The sequence below is a fragment of the Furipterus horrens genome, unplaced genomic scaffold (genome assembly GCF_987537825.1).
Source record: "Furipterus horrens unplaced genomic scaffold, mFurHor1.1.pri manual_scaffold_4, whole genome shotgun sequence".
In the NCBI taxonomy this organism is placed as follows: domain Eukaryota; kingdom Metazoa; phylum Chordata; class Mammalia; order Chiroptera; family Furipteridae; genus Furipterus; species Furipterus horrens.
In genome coordinates this window covers 162,913,648-162,932,388 of record NW_028327174.1, presented here as the reverse complement: position 1 = coordinate 162,932,388, position 18,741 = coordinate 162,913,648, and the positions used below count along the sequence as shown (strand labels likewise).

The following is an 18,741-nucleotide window of genomic DNA, read 5'->3' as shown; positions in this document are numbered from 1 at the left end:
TTCCCTGAGTCTAAACTTCTGCGGTTGTTGCTGATGAAATTAAACTAATGTAGCCATGCTGATGGAGAAACATAATTAGCTCACCAACATTTACTCCTAAAAAAGTAACTTTTTTTTTCCACAAAGCCTTTTTATTTTTCAATTACTGTTGATGGACCTTATTATATTAGTTTCAGGTGTACAACATAATGAGGAGACATTTATGTAACTTATAAAGTGATCACCTCGATAAGTATAGTACCCACATGACACCATGCATAGTTATTACAATATTATTGACTATAGTTCCTATATAAAGTAACTTTAGTTAAGGAAGTTCCTTCACATAGAAAATATGTGGGAAGGGCAGTTCTAAAGAGCAAATTCTTCAGCATCCTAGAAACAGTCTGGATGGTGATTAAGACAAGTAGAAACAGTGAAGAGCCCTTGTCCCTCATGTTGGAGGTTTATAAAGTTCACTATATTTAGAAAATGTGAAGGAATCCCCTATTGTTCTGTGTATTTCTGTAAAAATTCTACCAAAATTATTACATCAATTTTCTCTGAGTGTTGAGAATGCAGTAGCCTTTCCCAAACAGGCACAGGACTGGGTTGACTAGAGTACCTCCCAATTCATGATGAATTTGGCATCTGTGAATGTGAGCTTATTTGGAACAGGGTCTTTGCAGATGTAATCAAGTCAAGATGTAGTCCTATTGGATTAGGGTAGACCCTGAATCCAATGTGACTGGTGTCCTTATAAGATGAGTGAAATTTGGACACAGGCACACTCAGAGGAATGATGGCCATGTGGAGCCAAAGGCTCAGATTGGAGTCATGTTGTCATGGACCAGGTTGCGTCATGGATTGTCAGCAACCACCTGAAGCTAGAGGGGAAGTAAGCAACAGACTTTTCCTCAAAGTTGCACTGAGAGAATAACTTTCTATTGTTTTAAGCCACCCAGTTTGTAGTATTTTATTACAGCAGCCCAGGAAACTAACACAGACATTACTTCCTAACGTCCCCGTTATTGTTAGAAATGCCACCAAGTTCCTAGTCTCAGAAATGTTATAATTCTTGTTGTTAATCTTGCCTCTCAAATACATTCAACCTTCCAAACCATTCTATTCCATTCTTCCTCTCCATTTCCACAGTGATCTTGTAATAATAATTAATATTTGAATATTTCTAGAATTAGTGATTTAAATTCTCACAGCAAATGATGATGGGACTGGTATTATTCTGTTGACTTAATTGGTGAGGAAACTGATATTCAGAGAGTTTAATTTGTCTAAGGTCACACAGTTAACTAGTGTGTTAAAAATCTGGGATTCCAGCAAAAAATAGGCCCTATGGCTCCAAGGTAAAAAAATAAAAAATAAAAAAGAACAAAACCTCAACGCCCATGGAGAGCCTGGCTATAATTATTTGCTATACTGCCTACTCCATCATTCCAAATAAAAGGACATAAGAACATGTCTGTATCATTAAGATAAAATAAGAATGATGCTCAAATCATTTTCCTTTGCTTCCCCATACCTTCGGGGGCTAACCCTTGCTGTGGTCACAGCAAAGGCCTCCCAATATTGACAGAACATGAAAAGAGAGCTTATTTGCCTCTTTATTTTGTTCTTAAAACAACAGAATTTCTTTTATATGTTCAATTACAACCTTAGAAGAGACATCAGATTGACTTTTGGTGGAAAGTTTGTTTTTTTCCCCTAAGTAGGTCACTAGAGATATAATTAATAGAGGGAGTAGCTATCTCATATATAGATTTCTTTTAGTTGAAATGACCTCTTCTGAGTACATTTTCCCACTGCCAGTAACAAAGCAGCTAGTTGGGTTCTGTTGTGCAGCTGGTTTTATAGCAAGGTCAAAAGTACAACCTCCCAATGTAAGAAACATGTTAGCAACTCCCATAATTGTACTGAAAAGCTGTTCTGTTTTGTTTTCTCCCTAAGGTGGAGGTTATGGATTTTCTTATCTTGGGCTGTATGTTTAAGCAGTAAATTGGAGTTGTAAGGCCAGAGGAGACTGTAAAGTCTCTCCCAACCCCAATTTGGCAGTTATATTGACGGTGACCATATACTTTATTGGCCAAACTAGAACACTTTTGAGAATAAAAAGAGATACTATTAATAATTATCTCAAGACAGCAGGGCAAGTCCTGGGCAACTGGAAGGTAATGGTCAGATGAATTTTAATTCAGCCTGCAGAGAGGAATCCAGCCATGAACAGAGAGAAAGAACTGCCCACAAACTGAGCGCTCGATGAGAGCTGGAAATTACTGTTAGTCATGAATCATTAGATTGTTTTTTCAAAATTAAATATATGAATTTAAGGAACTCTTTTGAATATCTGTGAGAGACACATTGAAAAATTCTTACCCAAATCTTTTGGTCTTAGTCATTCTGGAGCTCATGGTTCTGGGATACTGAGTCCAAGGGGTCTTGGCCTAAAGGAGAAGAAACCAGGGAGTTGGGCTTCCCCACTTGGGGGAAGATGTATGCCCTACAATTAGTGCCCTACCCAGGCACTCAGTGTGCTCAGGACATAACGATTGAAATGACTGAGCACATCTTCCATTGGCTTGTGAACTTATTGATTCACCGTTGTTCAACAGGAAAGGAATGTATTTATTTCAATGGGTGACACTGTAATGAAGACCATTTGATCAGAGTCAAGAGTTGAGTGGGCACACACTTGTTTGTTGATATGGGGGTTGAGAGGAAAATTGAAGTGGGAGACTCATTTACTTTGGGAAAGGCTCTCCTCAATTGAAATGGTAGGAAAGATTCCAGCGCTGCATGGTGATTAGGTGGAGTGCTAAGGAAAGTGCTATCAAGTGAATTCTTTCAATATTCAGGCATTTATTGAGCACCTGCTTGGTGACAGGTGTTGCCCAAGGTGCTGGGGTACAACGTAGAGAAGAGAGTTCATGACTTAAGGGGAATCACGGACTGGTGAGAAGCCATATCAATCTGTAAACATCATGACAAAATGTAATAAGGATAGTATGTAAAGATATAGTAGTAACAGGAAGAAGATTATGAGTCTTCTACCTGGGAATTCATGGGGATTCACGGAAAAAATGATGCTGGAGCTGTGTGATGAGTCGATCTGGGAGTCAGCAGGCTACTGAGGTAGAGAAAAGAAAGCAATAATTACATGGCCTGAATTTTAAGTGGTTGATTTAACCTTGCTAATATCTTGCTATTACTTAAACTGGACCTTTCAAGGGTAAAGTCACAAATTTTGATTACAATAGTGAACTGAAAAACACCATATATCTATTTGTATATCTGCTTAAATCTGAGTAAAACTCATTTCATATTCTGTAAGAATCATGAGGACTTCAGGAAAACACCTTTTTAACTATCCAAGGTCAATAGATGACAGTGCATTGTATTTTCAAAGCCCTCCAGTTGGGAATCCCCATGCTTTGATTCTTAACCTGATCCTACATTTAATTGCACTTTTGTTTAACTAACATTCATTTTCATTTCAGTTTATCTTTGGGCCTGGGGGAGAACAGAGAGAAGAATAGGTTAGGTAGTCTGTAGTTGCTGATGTTTCAGTAAAAATCCTTCATTGTTTCAAAATGGTAACTTGTCTCCTTGCCTGTACTCCTTATGCTTATGGATTTTAAGTTCATTGTCTATTTTGCTTCTTTCTTTTTCCTTAAGAAATTTTTATCTGTTTACTAGTCTTTCTCCCCTTTCTTTTTCAACATAAGCAAAGTCAAATTATTGGACAATCATAACTAGAACAAGAACAAATTTTGGTTTTAGACTCACTCTGGTGTTAACCTTTCTAGGGTTATATTACTCCTCATATTCTTTCAAATTTGAGAGGTCAAAGTCTTGCCAGAGTGCCCTGGTGTTAGGGTTTCTTGGTGAACATTTCTATAAGAATGAGCAAAGTATTCAGTTTTAGAAGGAGCAGTGAACTGTGGAAGATTCTAAAACCATTTATGGAAATGCTTATTATTTGTCGTTTTGAAAAGTAAAACAAGTGTAAGTCAGAGTCAGAGAACAAGAAGTGATCTCATGACCTTCCTTATAAGTAAAATGAATTGCACTTCTAATGGAACCACTAATATTTTAGCTGTAAGCCATAGAGCTTATTTGAATAGTCTTCTCCCTATCCTTTGTGTGTCTTATTCATTTTAAGGGAAAAGTGATTGATGTTCAGGGCATTTTCCAAAACAGAGTTTTGTCACTAACAAGCACTTGATTCCTATGATTCTGTATATTTTGCTTCTTTTCCAAGCTCATACATGTGAGCTATTGACATACAATGAGCAAAGTTGTATAACTCTTTATAGAAGGGTCAGTTATTATGTTTGGCAAGTAAAAAGATCTCTGGATCATGTGACTTTGTGACTATATACAAGAGATGCCTATCAGTCAATGACAGCTGCTTCCTGATACAAAGCAGTTAGTATTCAGCTAAATATTTCTATTGGATTTTTAAAGAATACCATACCACATTTATAGTAAATTATAGAAATTTGATTGGATAGGTAAATAGCTGAAACTAATTTAGAGTAAAAATTAGCCTTGTTGTCTTACTGCATTTTTTTATTAAGTTTATTGGGATGACATTGACTCACAAAACTGTAGTTTTTAAGCGTATGACATGATAAAACATTATCTGCACACTGACCCTGGCTGGTTTGGCTCAGTGGATTGAGCGTCGGCCTGCGAGCTAAGTGTCGCTGGTTCGATCTTCCAGTCAGGGCACATCAGAGAAGGAAAACTCTGATTCCAAAAAACCTCCGCTGCCTTGCGGCATACCTCTTCAGGGGAAAGGCTAAGGGAGTAAACCCCGACAGAAAATCTGGAGCCGGAGTCCCTAAGGCGGTTTGACGTTGTAGTCAACACCGGCAACTCCTGCGGCGCACCTGAAGCCAAGCTGTATTGACTCCGTCTTTCCCTTGGACCCTTCAGCTGCGAAGAGAGGGGGGGTCTGCTGCTTGGGCAACAGCAGACCCTCCATATCATCCTGCCCAGGCTCTGTAGCTTCAGCTTCACTGGAGAGGACACTCCAGCGTCATCGCAAGATGTCGATTCAACATGGGAGGAGACAGATACCGTGTCACTCCCGAGTCGGACTGCACAGCCATTCTCGGCGGTGCAGATAGACTCTTAAGAAGCTACACCATCGTCTCTCGAGACGGACGGCTGCCAACAAAAATCTGCACACTGCATCGTGTGCCCATCACCCCAATTAAAGTCTCTTTCCATCCTCAGTTTTCTCACCTTTGCTCACCTTCAGCTGCCCTCCTCTCCCCTTCCCTGTGGCCATCACCACACTGTTGTCTGCATCTATGAGTTATGCATGCATGTTCTTTGGCAAATCCCTTCACCCTCTTTCATCCAGTTCCCCAACGCCCCTCCCCTCTGACAGCTGTCAGTCTGCTCCATGTATCCTTGCCTCTGTTTCTATTTTGTTCGTTAGTTTATTTTGTCCATTAGATTCCACATATAAGTGAGATCATATGAAATTTATTGAATTTAAACTTTTAAATATGAGAAGTATATTATTTTTGTACTTCCAATTAGAAAAAAAATTATTCAAAAATTCTTGGTGATCAAAAATTGTTAACATGAACTTTTGGCTTTGCCTGATATCAGAAATTATGTTTGGACTTGCAAATACTTTCTTGATCAAAATGAGACCGAAAGATGACATAAAATACAGGGAAATACTTGGAATTGCTGCTGTTACTGGTTAGACAGTAAAGATAATTCTGCAGATTAATGAAACAAGTAGACTATCAAATACAATATATAATACAGTGTCTTTTGAGTTTTGCTCCATTGTTTTACAGTTAGTTTTTTTTTTTAATCTCATACTGTCTGTTGAACCTCATCACTTAATTTCTTGCAGTTTTCTCTTTGTTTCAAAAGCTTTGTATTCACTTCTTTTGTTGAGAGAACAGCCATGAACCCTGTTTCCAATTGTTTCCAGTTCTGTATTGCCGAGGACATTGCTACTTCTCCTTGAATGGTGAAAAATGACGCCTCCTTTATTTGCAAGCACAGAAGCTGGGGAGGTGACACAGTTGTGATGTGACATGGGGGCTGGGCAAAAGCAGGGCAAACTTGAATAAGTAAACCTTTTTGCCACTTTAAATAAGTTTTTCCTCTGGAAATTGGAAAACAGAGCTCACACGAGGATATTTTATTCGTGTTGGAATGAACTTAGAACTTGCTATAAAGACCCATCAGCTAAACTAAACATTATGTAAAAACTTGAGCATTCAGTCCCAGGTAGGTTATATTAGCAGAGGTTCCCCTTGGAAGAGCCCTGGAGAAGTGCTTCCCAACCAGTCTGTGAACTGCGTGTTTCAAAACTTCTGGAGTGCTGGTTAAAATTGCATATTCCCAGGCTCCTGCAAGGGCCGGTCAGATTTGAACTGAGGAGGAGTCAAAACCTTGCATTTTTATTGAGTTTTCCTCTCTCCACTGGATTGCACTTGGGTAGGTGTCTTAGTCCATTAAGCTGCTGCAACAATATACCACAGACTGGTATTCATCAGTACCCAACCTTGATGGCATCTGATCTCCAACATCCAGCCTCCAGATGTGAGTAGTACATTTCTGCTGTTTATTTCTCATAGTCTGCAGGCTGGAAGTTGGAGGTCGGGTGCCATCAGGGTTGGCTTCTGATGAGTGCTCTCTTCCAGATTGCAGATTTCTCCTTCTCTCTTCACATGGTGGAAGGGACAAGGGAGCTCTCTGCATTCTCTTCTATACATGCACTAATTCCATTCATGAGGTTTCCACTCTTACAACCTAATTACCTCCCAAAGGCTCTTAGTACCATCACTTTGGGTATTAGGTATTCAGTTGATTAGGTTGATTTGGGGGGAGGAGGGACACAAACATTCAGACCATAGCAGCAGTGAGTCATGAATTGCTTAGAATTTTCCCCAGCATTAGCCAGATTCTCTCATAAAACTAGAAGAACAAATCCCAAGATGGCAGCACTCACAGGTGCAGGAACTCCCGCCGAGTGGGGTGGCTGCTGCCCAGAGGTAGATGTGAGTTAAAGGGGGCAAAGTAGAGCTCCCCAAAGACTTTCGCTCTCAGTCCTCCATGCTGCTGGGTGCTTCTGCTTAAAGATTCCAAAAGTAATTTTCTTAACTCATCTGTCTCCACTACCAGGAAACCCTGATATGGAACCTGATCCTGCCTCCTTGTGTGGCTGGCACTGGGTCTTAGGTGTCCTCATCAGAAAGGGCAAGTGGCAGGGTACCTGCTTCTGTGTGAGGGACCTTTGTATACTCAGATTTATCCAGTCAATTCTGAGCCTTCCTTTAGCAAGTAAAACCCACTTCCTCTTGCTTTCAAAAACAATAATCATCCTGGTCTCCTTAGTCAACAAATACGCATTCACGAATATTTATTAGGATCCTACAGTGCGCTCTGTTTTAGACCCCAAAGATTCCAGGGAATAAAAGAGCCAAGGCCCTGTGCTTAGCAGCCAACCTGTGGGTCACATCAGTATGTCCAGACCCTCTTCAAAGCCCATTGGTCTCACAGATCATTTAGACCATGGGAACAATGTCCAGATTGTGTTCTCATTTTTATTCTGAGTTACCCTTTGTTCTGTTTATATTCTGTAAAACTGAGCTAAAAAAAACAAGGACTCTTCACAGATGGTTTTAGAAAACATCACCAACCATTGAAGGTGGCTTCGCCCATCTCAGAGCTTTATCAGCTCCTGGCCTGGGCTCTCAGGGAGGCGGCCTTTGCTCAAGAGGATAGAGAGACTGGAGAATAACGGGCTTTCTCTTTAGGTGTCCTTGGTCCGTCACTTGGAAAGGATTTATTTTGCTTTGGCCTCTGTTCCCTCCTAACTCCTAAAAAACAGCTGTTTTTTTCTTCATGAGCCTTTCTGTGTATTTAAAATGAAGCTGAAACTTTAACCTCATATTGCTTTCTCAAATCTCAGAAAGAGTTTAGAATTTTAGTGCAAAGACATTTTTTGGGCCCTTTTTAATTATATGAGTTTCAACCCTATGTTTTTTCATCTCTGGTGAGGCCTTGGGTAGATTCAAGAAGCCTCTAGATAGAAAGGGTGGATGTTTCTTTAAGGATGCAATGTAGAAGGATGTATTTCATGTAAAGAGGACAATAATTTGTGAGTATTGATTTTCAAAATATGATACCCAAATCACTGGTGACAGACAAGATGTTTTTAGTTGGAATATCACTTGACTTATTTACTTTATTATAATGTATTTAACTTGATTTCTCATGGCAGACGATATTGGTTTTTCATTTATGACATTCATGTTTCCTTTTATAACAAGATTATTTAAATAAGTGAATGTAAAATTATTAAATAACCACACAGGTGGTATATAAATATGATGAAAATCACATGGTAGGTACAGAAATGAGTTTTGGGGAACACTCATGCCAGCCAGGAGTGAGTGTCTTATGGGAAGGCCCCCAGACGCAGACCTGCTGAATCAAAGGTATGCAGCCGCTACCCACAGAAAGCAGGAAGCTCCACTAGGATGTGAGCTTTAAGGTAAAATAGGGCACACGTTATCGATACATGCCAACCACACCAGGGGAGCAAGCTGTGCATGTTCAATTTAACCACTTACTGAGCACCTACTCTGGAAAAAGGAAAATGTCACGTCCAGGGGCTGGGGGTGGGGTGGCCAGGGATCCCGGGCAGAGTTTTACCGTGAGTGAGAGACTCAGGGAGAGTGTCTGAGGCTTACTTGAGGAGCAGGTTGGACGTCAGCCAGGAAGTCAGGATGCCTTACCCAGAACTTACCCACTGATTTTATGACACTGGCGGTAGGATGATACTAGGCAAGAACGTCTTAATGAAAGCTTAAAAGTACTTATCACCATTGTGGTTTTTTCCCCCTGAATATGAAAACCAGGAAGCAAAAACTAAATGAAGAAGAGAGCCCTTTACCTTACTTATTATTGAAACAGAATCTAGAAACAGTATTGTAATTATATTTCTTTCTACATATGTGTTTAGTGGATTTAGGTCACGGAGCAACACTTTCTGGACTGTGGTTCCCACCAACAGCACTTCCCCTGCCTCTCCTTTATCCTCCCATGTGGCTTCTTTTTTCCCTCTGTGGCCTCTTAATCGCTTAGTGGCCTGACAGCAGAGTTCACCTTCCCATTGAAAGCTGCGCCCAGGGGGAGGGCTCTAGTTGCCTCCCTCTCTGCAGTTGTTCAGGCTGCAGAGGAGCCCCCAGCAGCGCACTGATTTGGTGGGGGAGCGGGTGAGAAAGTCCTCACGAAAGAACAAGAAATAGAGCAGAGTGGGTCCTTGCTACTGACCCAAACCATGCATTCTGATGAGTAATTAGGTGCGTTGTAAAAGCTAAGTCGCCTAATTCTCCAGGCACCAATAACTTTCTAAGAGTCATATCCTTTCATTTTTCTTTTACTTGTACAGAATAAATGGTTATACTCAAGGTTCAAGTGTTGTGTTTCTGTTTAGAACCAGCTAGGAAACTCAGCTTAGATCCTCAGCCTGAGTGGACTTGTCCCCATGGTCTAGTCACAGCTGTCATTGCAGATACACCCTTGTCTCCTGTGTTTCTCCCCTCGTGCCGCCATCTGCTGCTGGAATCATCACATTGAGAATAGAGCTCTGAAAGATTAAAGTCCCAAGTGTTAGAATCTCAGCACCAGATGTAGACTGTGCTTAAGCTGATAGGAGGGTGTGACTTGGCCATGTATTTGGGGAAGCACTCAGCATAAAACTAGCCTATGGTGTTATCATGGGAAGTGCACATACCAACATTTAGACAAAAGGCCCAACACTTCAAAGCTGGGTGACCTTGAACAAAGATTAAATAAACTATTTGGCCTTTCTATTTTTCAGTTTTCCTTCTGGAAAAAGAAGGCACTCACTGGATTGTATTGAGGCTTAAAGGAGAACAAGAGAACCTCCCACACTGAGACTCGGCTGTCTTGACTTCAGCCCCCAGTGGCCTGTGTCTTTCAAGCTCTTTGCCTTTAATTTGTGCTTTCTTGTTCCATATTTGGTTTTTTGTTCTTCAAATAATCACAATATAGAACTAAAGAATATTTTAAAGTATTGGTATTAATCAAATGCATTTATATAGTCTCTTTTACTCAATGTTAATCTTTTAAAACATTAAAAAATATATACCATGTCCAAAAGCAAAAATCAATGACTTTTTAGAAATATGTCTATGTTTGGGACTGGTGGTAGGGTTGGCTTTAAACTCTTGTCAATGAATGAACGGCCTTTGTAACTAAAAGGATTCTCTACTTTCATAGTTGGGCTGTCTTGATTGATTTTTTTTTTTTTTCTTCAGGGCCAAAATCATAGTTTGTCTTGAGATAGTTACCTAATCTCTCCATTCATGTCAGCATTGTGGTATGTAGAATCTAAAAGTGTTAATGTTTTCTTGGGGGTAAAGTAGCACAGGACCAGAGGTCAACCTTACTGGGGTGCAATACAGGAAAGCATGGCAGTATCATGGACAGGACGTGCAGGGACCCCAGCAGTCTGCAAGAGCAGAGATCTAATCTGATCAGGGACTTTGGACTGAGCTCTGACAGTATAGGATCTTCCCATAGGTCCTCACATTATCATATAGGGTTTAGGCAACCAAGAGTCATCAGTAAAATGGTGGCTTCAGGGGCACCTGTTCTCATCATGATCATCTTCAGACAATTTATAACCTGATTGTCTGCAGTTGTCCATGATATAAGACCTATGGAGTGAAACTGTGACTTCCAATGCTTGTTCCAGTCACACCTCCATGAGGCCATTCTTTGAGAGGTGGTTATGTAGCAGGCACAATGTTCGTGGTACTCAAATAAGTGAATTCCAAGCCTTACCCTTCCTGGACTAAATAGTAAGAGGCTTATCTGCAAACAAGCAGTTAGGGGATGTACTCCACTGGCATGTCCACAGGTGCTTTGAGAGCTCCAAGGGGGCAGGCCTCACTGTTGGGGATTGGAGGGGGCAAAAGTCCTTCTGGGGAGGTGGTATTTGTGCTGAATCTTGAAGGCTGAGGCATTGACGGCCTGGCTTCTAGCCCCAGCTCTTCGTTTGCATCTACCTTCCCTTGTTTGCTGACTCACAGCCAGGCTCCTCATCTCTGACGTGGGAAGACAGCACCCACCTTTCCTGCCTCCAGAAGTGGAAGTGAGATAACAGTGAGACTGTCTCTGAGGACGTGCACATCTCTGAAGGGTCTTCCTCATGCCCCAGAAGCATGTGCCTGCAAGATGGGTCTGCCGGGGCTGAGGGTGCAGTGTGTGGCTTTGAACTTCAGATTCGTCCTCATGAGAACAGTATAACTATGTCCTTTCCATCAGGACCCTGACTTTCTTCTCTGAAAAAACAGTTTGCCTTTAGGGTCTGATTGGAGATCTTCGTTCTTTCTCTTGGAAGCTGTGTGGACTTGCAGAGGTCACTTAGTCCAACTTCTCATCTGTAAAATAAAGATGATGAAAATAGTTCATATCTTGTAGGGTGACTCTGCAGATTAGAGGGAATAATTTGTATAGAGTGCCTGGTAACTACTCTTTTATTCATCATCATTGGGGCTGGGAGAGTTCTAGAAAGGGTCTCAGAATCAGGATAAGCCTCCTGCTTGACCACTTTTTATGGTTGTTCCTAATGTGGTTGAAGTTATTGTTACCCACATAGCACTGAGGGGTTGAGAGAGGCTGACCCACTCTATTTTCTTATGCTATGGATAGTGTAGTAGTTTAGACTGGATGAATTCTTTTTCATTATCGTGTATTTAAAAATATTATTAATATTATTCAAGCCCTAAAAAGGAGGCAAATTTTGACCTATGCTACAATATGAATGAGCCTTGAAGACATTATGCTAAGCTAAATAAGCCAGTCACAAAAAGACAAATACTGTATGATTCCACTTATATGAGATACCCAAAGTAGTCAGATTTCTAGAGACAGAAAATCAAATGGTGGTTGCCAGGGGCAGGGAGAAATGGGAAGGTGTTTAATGGGTATGGAGTTCAGTTCTGCAGGATCTAAAGCGTTCTGGAGATTGATTGTACAGTAATATGAATGTACTTAATGCTACTGAACTATACACTTAAAAATTATAAACATGGTAAATTTCATGTCTATTTTACCACAATTTTTACAAAGCTTATTAAGCATTTGCCAAGTATTAGGCACTATGCCTGGCACAAGGAGAGACACGGTGAGTACAAACAAACGTGGCCCTGTCTCCTCTTTTGGAATTTCCTGGCTGGTAGGTGAGACACATGTCAAAAGGAGAATGGCACTTATGGGCAAAAGTACAGGAACAGGTGCTACAAAGAGCAGTTCATGGAACTATGAAAACCTAGAATACCAAGACTTGACCTTGACAGGGAGGCCAGGCCAGGCCAAGAACAAAGGTGAGTAAGACAAAGGAAGGCCATTCCAAAAATGTACAAAGCATGTGCCAAGGTTACAAGAAGGGAGACTGAAAGTGCAGCTGGAATGCAGAGAGCAGAAGGAAGTGTGTTGTGAGAAGTGGTTGGTGAAGGCGGAGGGGCCAGACCACCCAGCCTGTTGGCCGTATTAACTTTTGTCTGTCTTTCTGAGCAGAGTAAGAGGTCATTGAGGGTTTTGAGTTGAGGATAGGGAGACAGACCAAAAAACAGGTTTGTGTTTTGAAACAATAGATCTGAAGGAACATTTTTTCTACAAGGAAAAATCTTATCAAATATTAAGAGTTGCCTCAATTATCCACATGAAAAAAAAATTGAGTCCCGTAAATGTTTCTTAGGGCCCTGATTTGAGTACAAATGGTGACCCATGTCCCATGAGTCTCAATAGTTACTGGTTGTAATCAATCTTATTAACTATTATCAATATGTTCTTTCTTCCTACCCTGACAAACATGTCTCTATAAATAAAACATCAAAAAAGGTATATACAAAAGATATGTTTTTTTATGACTAAGAGTTGGCAAAGTAGTGAAGATAATTGAATTTAACAATTAATGCACTTCTGGGTGTTCTGGTGGTCAACGAGACATTTGAGTAATGAAATAAAGATTTTATAATTAATAATTTCCATATTACATGTTTGTCTTCTTTATAGAAAAAATCATGAATAATACTTTTTTAATTAAGGCATTCATATGGTTTTGTGTTCTTTTAACAGAAATACTGAGTTAGACAACTTTTTCTTTACTTTGAACAGCTTTATTGAATTATAATTTGCAAACCATACAATTCAACATTTGAGGTGTACGACTTTATTCAGTCATTTCAGTTTTGGGATAGTTTCTCAATCATTTCAGTTTCAAGAAACTGTGCTCTCTGAGGGCACATCAACCTGAATTGTTAACAAAATTCATAAAGCAATATTTAGATTTCAAAATGAAGCATATATATAACATACCACGTTCCAAACATGGCAATGGGACTTCATATAATAAATCATTTTATCACAGAAAATATTAGAAAATATTTTAATTCCATCATATAAATCTCTATCACTTATACAGCAACTTTGACTGTCTTTTCAAGCAATATCTCAATCTAATATGAATGTAAAGCCCAGGCATCATGTATCATACATATTGTGTCTGGACATCTATACAGATTTAAAGAGCAATAGAAATGATTTGCTGCTTGACACTGTTCCTGGACTGCCAGGTGCAGGTGTTAGGGGACCTGCTGAACAACATATTGGAATACGAGGAGGAACAAGAATATAGACAGTTGGTACAATAGGGCTAGTGCTTCATTGTGCAAGGATCATTTGTGTTCATGTATTTCAAAGGAAGGGCTTGGCAGGAGACTTGGCCATTTCCCTTAGCCAGGTGTTCCTGCTACTCACACCATCCCTGCCCTCTGGAGCAGCCTCCATTATTGCCAATACCCGGTAGCAGTGGGGACACCCTCAAATGTCTGGAGCTTTTAGACACAGCTGCCCATTGTTTTGAGGACTTAGGGTAAGGGATGTAAGTGAGCAGTTCCCTGGGGCCTAAACAGTATTAGTCACAAGAGCTGATGTTTAGGATTACCCGCAAGTGACACAGACACTCCTGTGTCCTTAATAAATTGTGTGTGTGTGTGTGTAACAGAGGTGCTAATTGATGGGTTGATTTGAGGTCTTCTAAAACACAGTGTCCAGTAAAGACCCTCTTCCCAGGATTTAGGATGGTTCTATGCTGCATCAACATTCCACAGGCTGTTTCCAAGTTCACCGCATCAACCTGTTAATCGTGATATGCACCAACACTTCCAGGAGGTCCTGACTTTCTCAGTGTGTTGTTTTGAAGACTGATGACTATGTTTTTCACTGGTTTTGTCTTATCAGGAACTGGTGAAAGTGGCAAAAGCACCTTTATCAAGCAAATGAGAATTATCCATGGGTCTGGTTACAGCGATGAAGACAGAAAGGGGTTCACGAAGCTGGTTTACCAAAACATCTTCACCGCCATGCAGTCCATGATCAGAGCCATGGACACCCTGAAGATCCAGTACGTGTGTGAGCAGAATAAGGTAAGGCGCTGAGGAGGCACAGGCCCTGTTTGTGGTGCCCCGCTTTCCTACTCTCAGCAGCTGTTTTTCGAACAAGAAGTTTTACTGAGTGCTTTGGTCAGAGGCCAAAAGAAGCTCGAGCTGAAACTGTAGAGAAGTTTGATGAATGTAATCAGCCCTGTGGTCTTATTTAGGCACAAGTTCAAGCACAGTGGGAGTGTGGGCCACCCCCACACAAGGATTCAGAAATGTGGGCGTGTTCTCTTTCAGCCAAGATACCCAGTGAGTTTTCCACTGGAGTGAGGGAGACCTTGGGTTTCTAATGGCGAACGTTTTAAGAATTCCCCATCTTAGGAAATATTTTCACAGATGCCCTGTAGACTACTCAGAGAAAGCAGTGGGTGTTGTTTCTTTATTCTGAGAGCTAGCCCTTTTGGGGAGTTAAGGGATTGCTTGTGAGAGCGATGCTTTAGGTCCCAGAGAGCAGTGGACTGTGATAAAGTGATAATATCAAGCTGGCATTGGCTTTCATGTCACCACTGGTTGTTTAAGATACAAATCAGTTTAAGGCCACAGAAAATCATGGGGCAGGATGGTGGGAGGGGGAGGCAAATAAAATTGTCTATGGTGTACTGGAATACAGATCCACGGGAAAATAATGTGTCTTAGTTCGTTAGGCATCTGGGTTAGAAATAGTTTATTTCAGATAATGCCAAATTACAACATGACATGATGATAAAGAAAATAATTCTATCTCAAATGAGTCTCTTGTGGACCTGTTAAAAAGAAATGGAGCTGCTAAAAAGCCAGAATTGCATAGGCTTTAGTTTAGACCCAAGGACAACTTTATCGTGAACTTGTGGCACCTGTATTCATGTATATTATACAAAGACTTTCAAAACAATTGTCCTAAATTTTTTATTTCTCAGTGAGTGGATTACATGGAAAAACACAACATGCACCACATCTTAGACTTACTTTTACACCGTGTTTGCAAATGCATGTCTATCACCATTTCCTTGCAGTCTTAAAGAAATAAAGGAGTGTATTTTGCCTATAGTTTCAACTTTCAATGGTGTTATACTGAAAAGTATGTGTGTGCAGGGGGGATTAGCCTTTAATATATCTGGTGCCAAGTAATGTGAGAGGTACATACTGAGCCATTTGGAGATTCTCAAAGTATCTCTGGTGATTCTTTCACACATTGGTTTTAAATATACCCTTTTATATCTTTTGAGCCTGTGTCATTCTTTTTTAATCACCCTGTCCAAAGTATTTTAAAAATTAGGCCATCTGTGAAAATTTAGGATGAGAAGAGGTATGCCAGGAACATTCTTGTGGCTAATCTATTTTTCTCTGTTGTGAAATGCATTTGGTTTCTCAGTCATAGAGGGGTGACTTGGGAAAGCTGGGAATTCAGGGATAAGTTTGTAAACAGACCTATTGGGAAGAAAATACTTAAGTGTAAGTCAGTTCTTCTTACCTTGGCAACATGTCTGTAAAAATCCAATCAGATGTAGTAATCAAGGTCTCTGGATTTGGTTTTGTTTTGTTTTCCCTCAAGGTCTTCTAGAACTACTCTGAGTCTATACTTTGAACAAAAAGGTTTTATGGGGTTTGACATTCTACCACTTTCTCTTTTTCTCTTGATCTTAATTCTTTTTCATTTGACCATGTCCATTTGACCACTAATGTCTGTTCATTTCATACAGCTGCTGTAACAAAGGGCCTCACACTGGGTCGTTTAAAAGAGGAATGTACGTGGCAATGGGAGGCTCTGAGGAAAATCATTTCACATGTTTCTCCGAGCTTCCGGTCATTGCTGGTGACTTTTGAGGTCCTCTCCAGTCTCTGCCTCTGTCTTCATGAAGAGTTTTCCCCTGTGTGTCTCTGTGAGCATGTGGCATTCTTCTCTCTGTCTGCATCCAAATTTTCTTCTTAGAAGGACACCAGTCATTGGATTAGGGCCCACCCTGATCCAGATGACCTCATCCTAACTTGATTACATCTACGAAGATACCATTTCCAAATATAGTTACTTTCTGAGGTTGAGCTTTGCATGAATTTCAGGGGGATGCTATTTAACCCTGTGCAGTCTTCCCCCAATTTCACGTCTATCCCACAAGCAAAATACATTCACACCATTCTAATAGTCCCCAAAATCTTAATCCATTCCAGCATCAGCTCTGTCTCATATCTAATCTCAATATCAACTCAAAAGGTTCTAAATCTCATCATTTAAACCATCTAAATCAGATATGGGTGCAATTCAGGATGTGATCCATCCTGAAGCAGAATTTCTCTCCTTCCACAGACGTGTGAAACTAGGAAACAAGTCAGTGCACCGTCTATCCCCTCCTCATTGATGGATCCGGCTCCATTCTCAATGCCGTCTTTCTTTCTACTTCAGTACCTACTTTAATGCTTCATAAACGTCCTCTTATCCCTTGGACATATGCCTGGGATGAATCGCATGCGGAAATGGCTTAAGGAAAGGCAAATGAAGGAGTGAAAAGAACATTGGATTGGTTCCTAAAAATCTGTACTCTGCTCATGGCTTCCCTTGTGGGTTTCAGGCAGGAGTCAGCTAACTTCTTCTGTAAGGAGCCAGAGAGGAAATATTTTTGGCTTTGAGGGCTGTACAGTCTCTGTGACAACTATTCAGCTCTGCTGTTGTAGTGCAGATGCAGCCACGGGCAATGCGTAAACGGATGAGTGGGACTTACTTGGAAGCTAAGGGGAAAATGTAAAAGCTACTCTTAACTCCTGGTTCATACAAAAACAGCCCACAAGGACATGGAGCCCACAGGCCGTAGCTGCCCAACCTAGCCTTAGGGGACGTCATATCCACTCTCTGATCTTGCAGATCTCCCTCTGTTCAGTGTAGCCCACATGGGCTCTGTCTACTTCATAAACCAACCTGAGCAAAAGGAAGTGCTTTATAAATGAAATGGCACTCAAGAAATATAAGGTTATTATTGAAACAAGTTCAAAAACCAAAAATGGACTCACAGTTTCTTCTATTTTTTTGTTCAGGTAATTTTCATCCATTTCTTCTCTATTGTTTTGTGAAAGATTTTCTCTGTGGACTAACACTGATTTCCGAACATGAAATTGTAACAAAGTACCACACTCACTTAAGTCATAATGTGATGAAATGATTCAAGTTCCAAAAATACTAAGTAATTAAAGAAGCATGACATATACTGTAGTATCTTCTTTACAAAGTATTGCATCACTTGAAACAACTGATTAATGAAGACAGGAATGAACAAAGCCTTCCTTAGCTTTTATTTTCAAAGAGGTATGTTCCTTCCCTCAACTTTTTTTTTTTTTTTTATGAGTATCTAGTTTGATTATCTGATTTTTTCAGAGCTGGGAACACTTTCTTAAAAATATGTATAAGGAAATGAATAGTGATTTTAGAGGTTTTTATTTTTTTATTTTAAATGTTATCAAGATTTTTGCTCAGCGTGGTCGTTGAAAACCTTTGCCTATTACAGACAGGCTTCTTATGAAAGAAAAATTATCAGACATTTAGTTCAGCATTTGGTTGCTAACCAACATTTTTTTTCCAATTAAGATATAGCCTTGAAAAATATTTTCTTCTACTTCGCCTACTTTTATTTTTAAAGAAATGATTCGTATGTATTTGCTCACTATGTTGATAAGCCCTAATTTTTATGAATGTCTCTCAAGAGTGTTATATGAGCACATGTTAGAATTTATGACTTTTGAATAAATATTACAAAGGCATTTGCTCCATGGCAGGGCTCCTACATTTGCATTAGCTTATAACTCATGTTTACTAGTGACAATTTCATTGAAGCCTGAAGAGCTTCATATTTTTTGCTATTTGTAGTGTCTCCAACTTGGAAAATTCTCATCTAGACCTGTCCTAGAAGGAAATCTTTGTGATCCCCTGGAAGGTTCTGCAGAATCTGCTTGGATGATTTAGATGTAGAATTTCCCAAGGGCAAAGTACAGCCCACCCGACTTCTCAAAAGCCTTCCAGAGCTACGCTCATTGGTCTCTAGACGAAGAGATTAGGTCCGTAGACTCTCTGGGCTGCCGACCCCCAGCAGCTTCCCTGGTCGCTTGCTTTTAGGAGCTTTTTACCTCGCTGGAATCATATCATATTTGCATGTAAGTGACACAAATCTCATTGCAAGGGCTCACCATGGAAACAAAAGAACATTTTTAAAAGAAAAAATAAACAATTATTTGCCTGCCATTCCACTCCAAGTACCTAATTTAGAAT

The 18,741-nt window shown here is 40.2% G+C and overlaps 1 protein-coding gene across 1 annotated transcript in view; it reads left to right on the top strand.

The window, feature by feature from the left end:
• Window positions 1–18,741, top strand: part of LOC150013201 (guanine nucleotide-binding protein subunit alpha-14) — a 152,759-nt gene that overhangs the window by 70,263 nt on the left and 63,755 nt on the right. Inside the window, exon 2 of the mRNA XM_090274193.1 lies at window positions 14,317–14,501. Within this exon, the coding sequence (XP_090130319.1) occupies window positions 14,317–14,501 (185 nt within the window). The remainder of the gene's footprint in view (window positions 1–14,316; window positions 14,502–18,741) is intronic.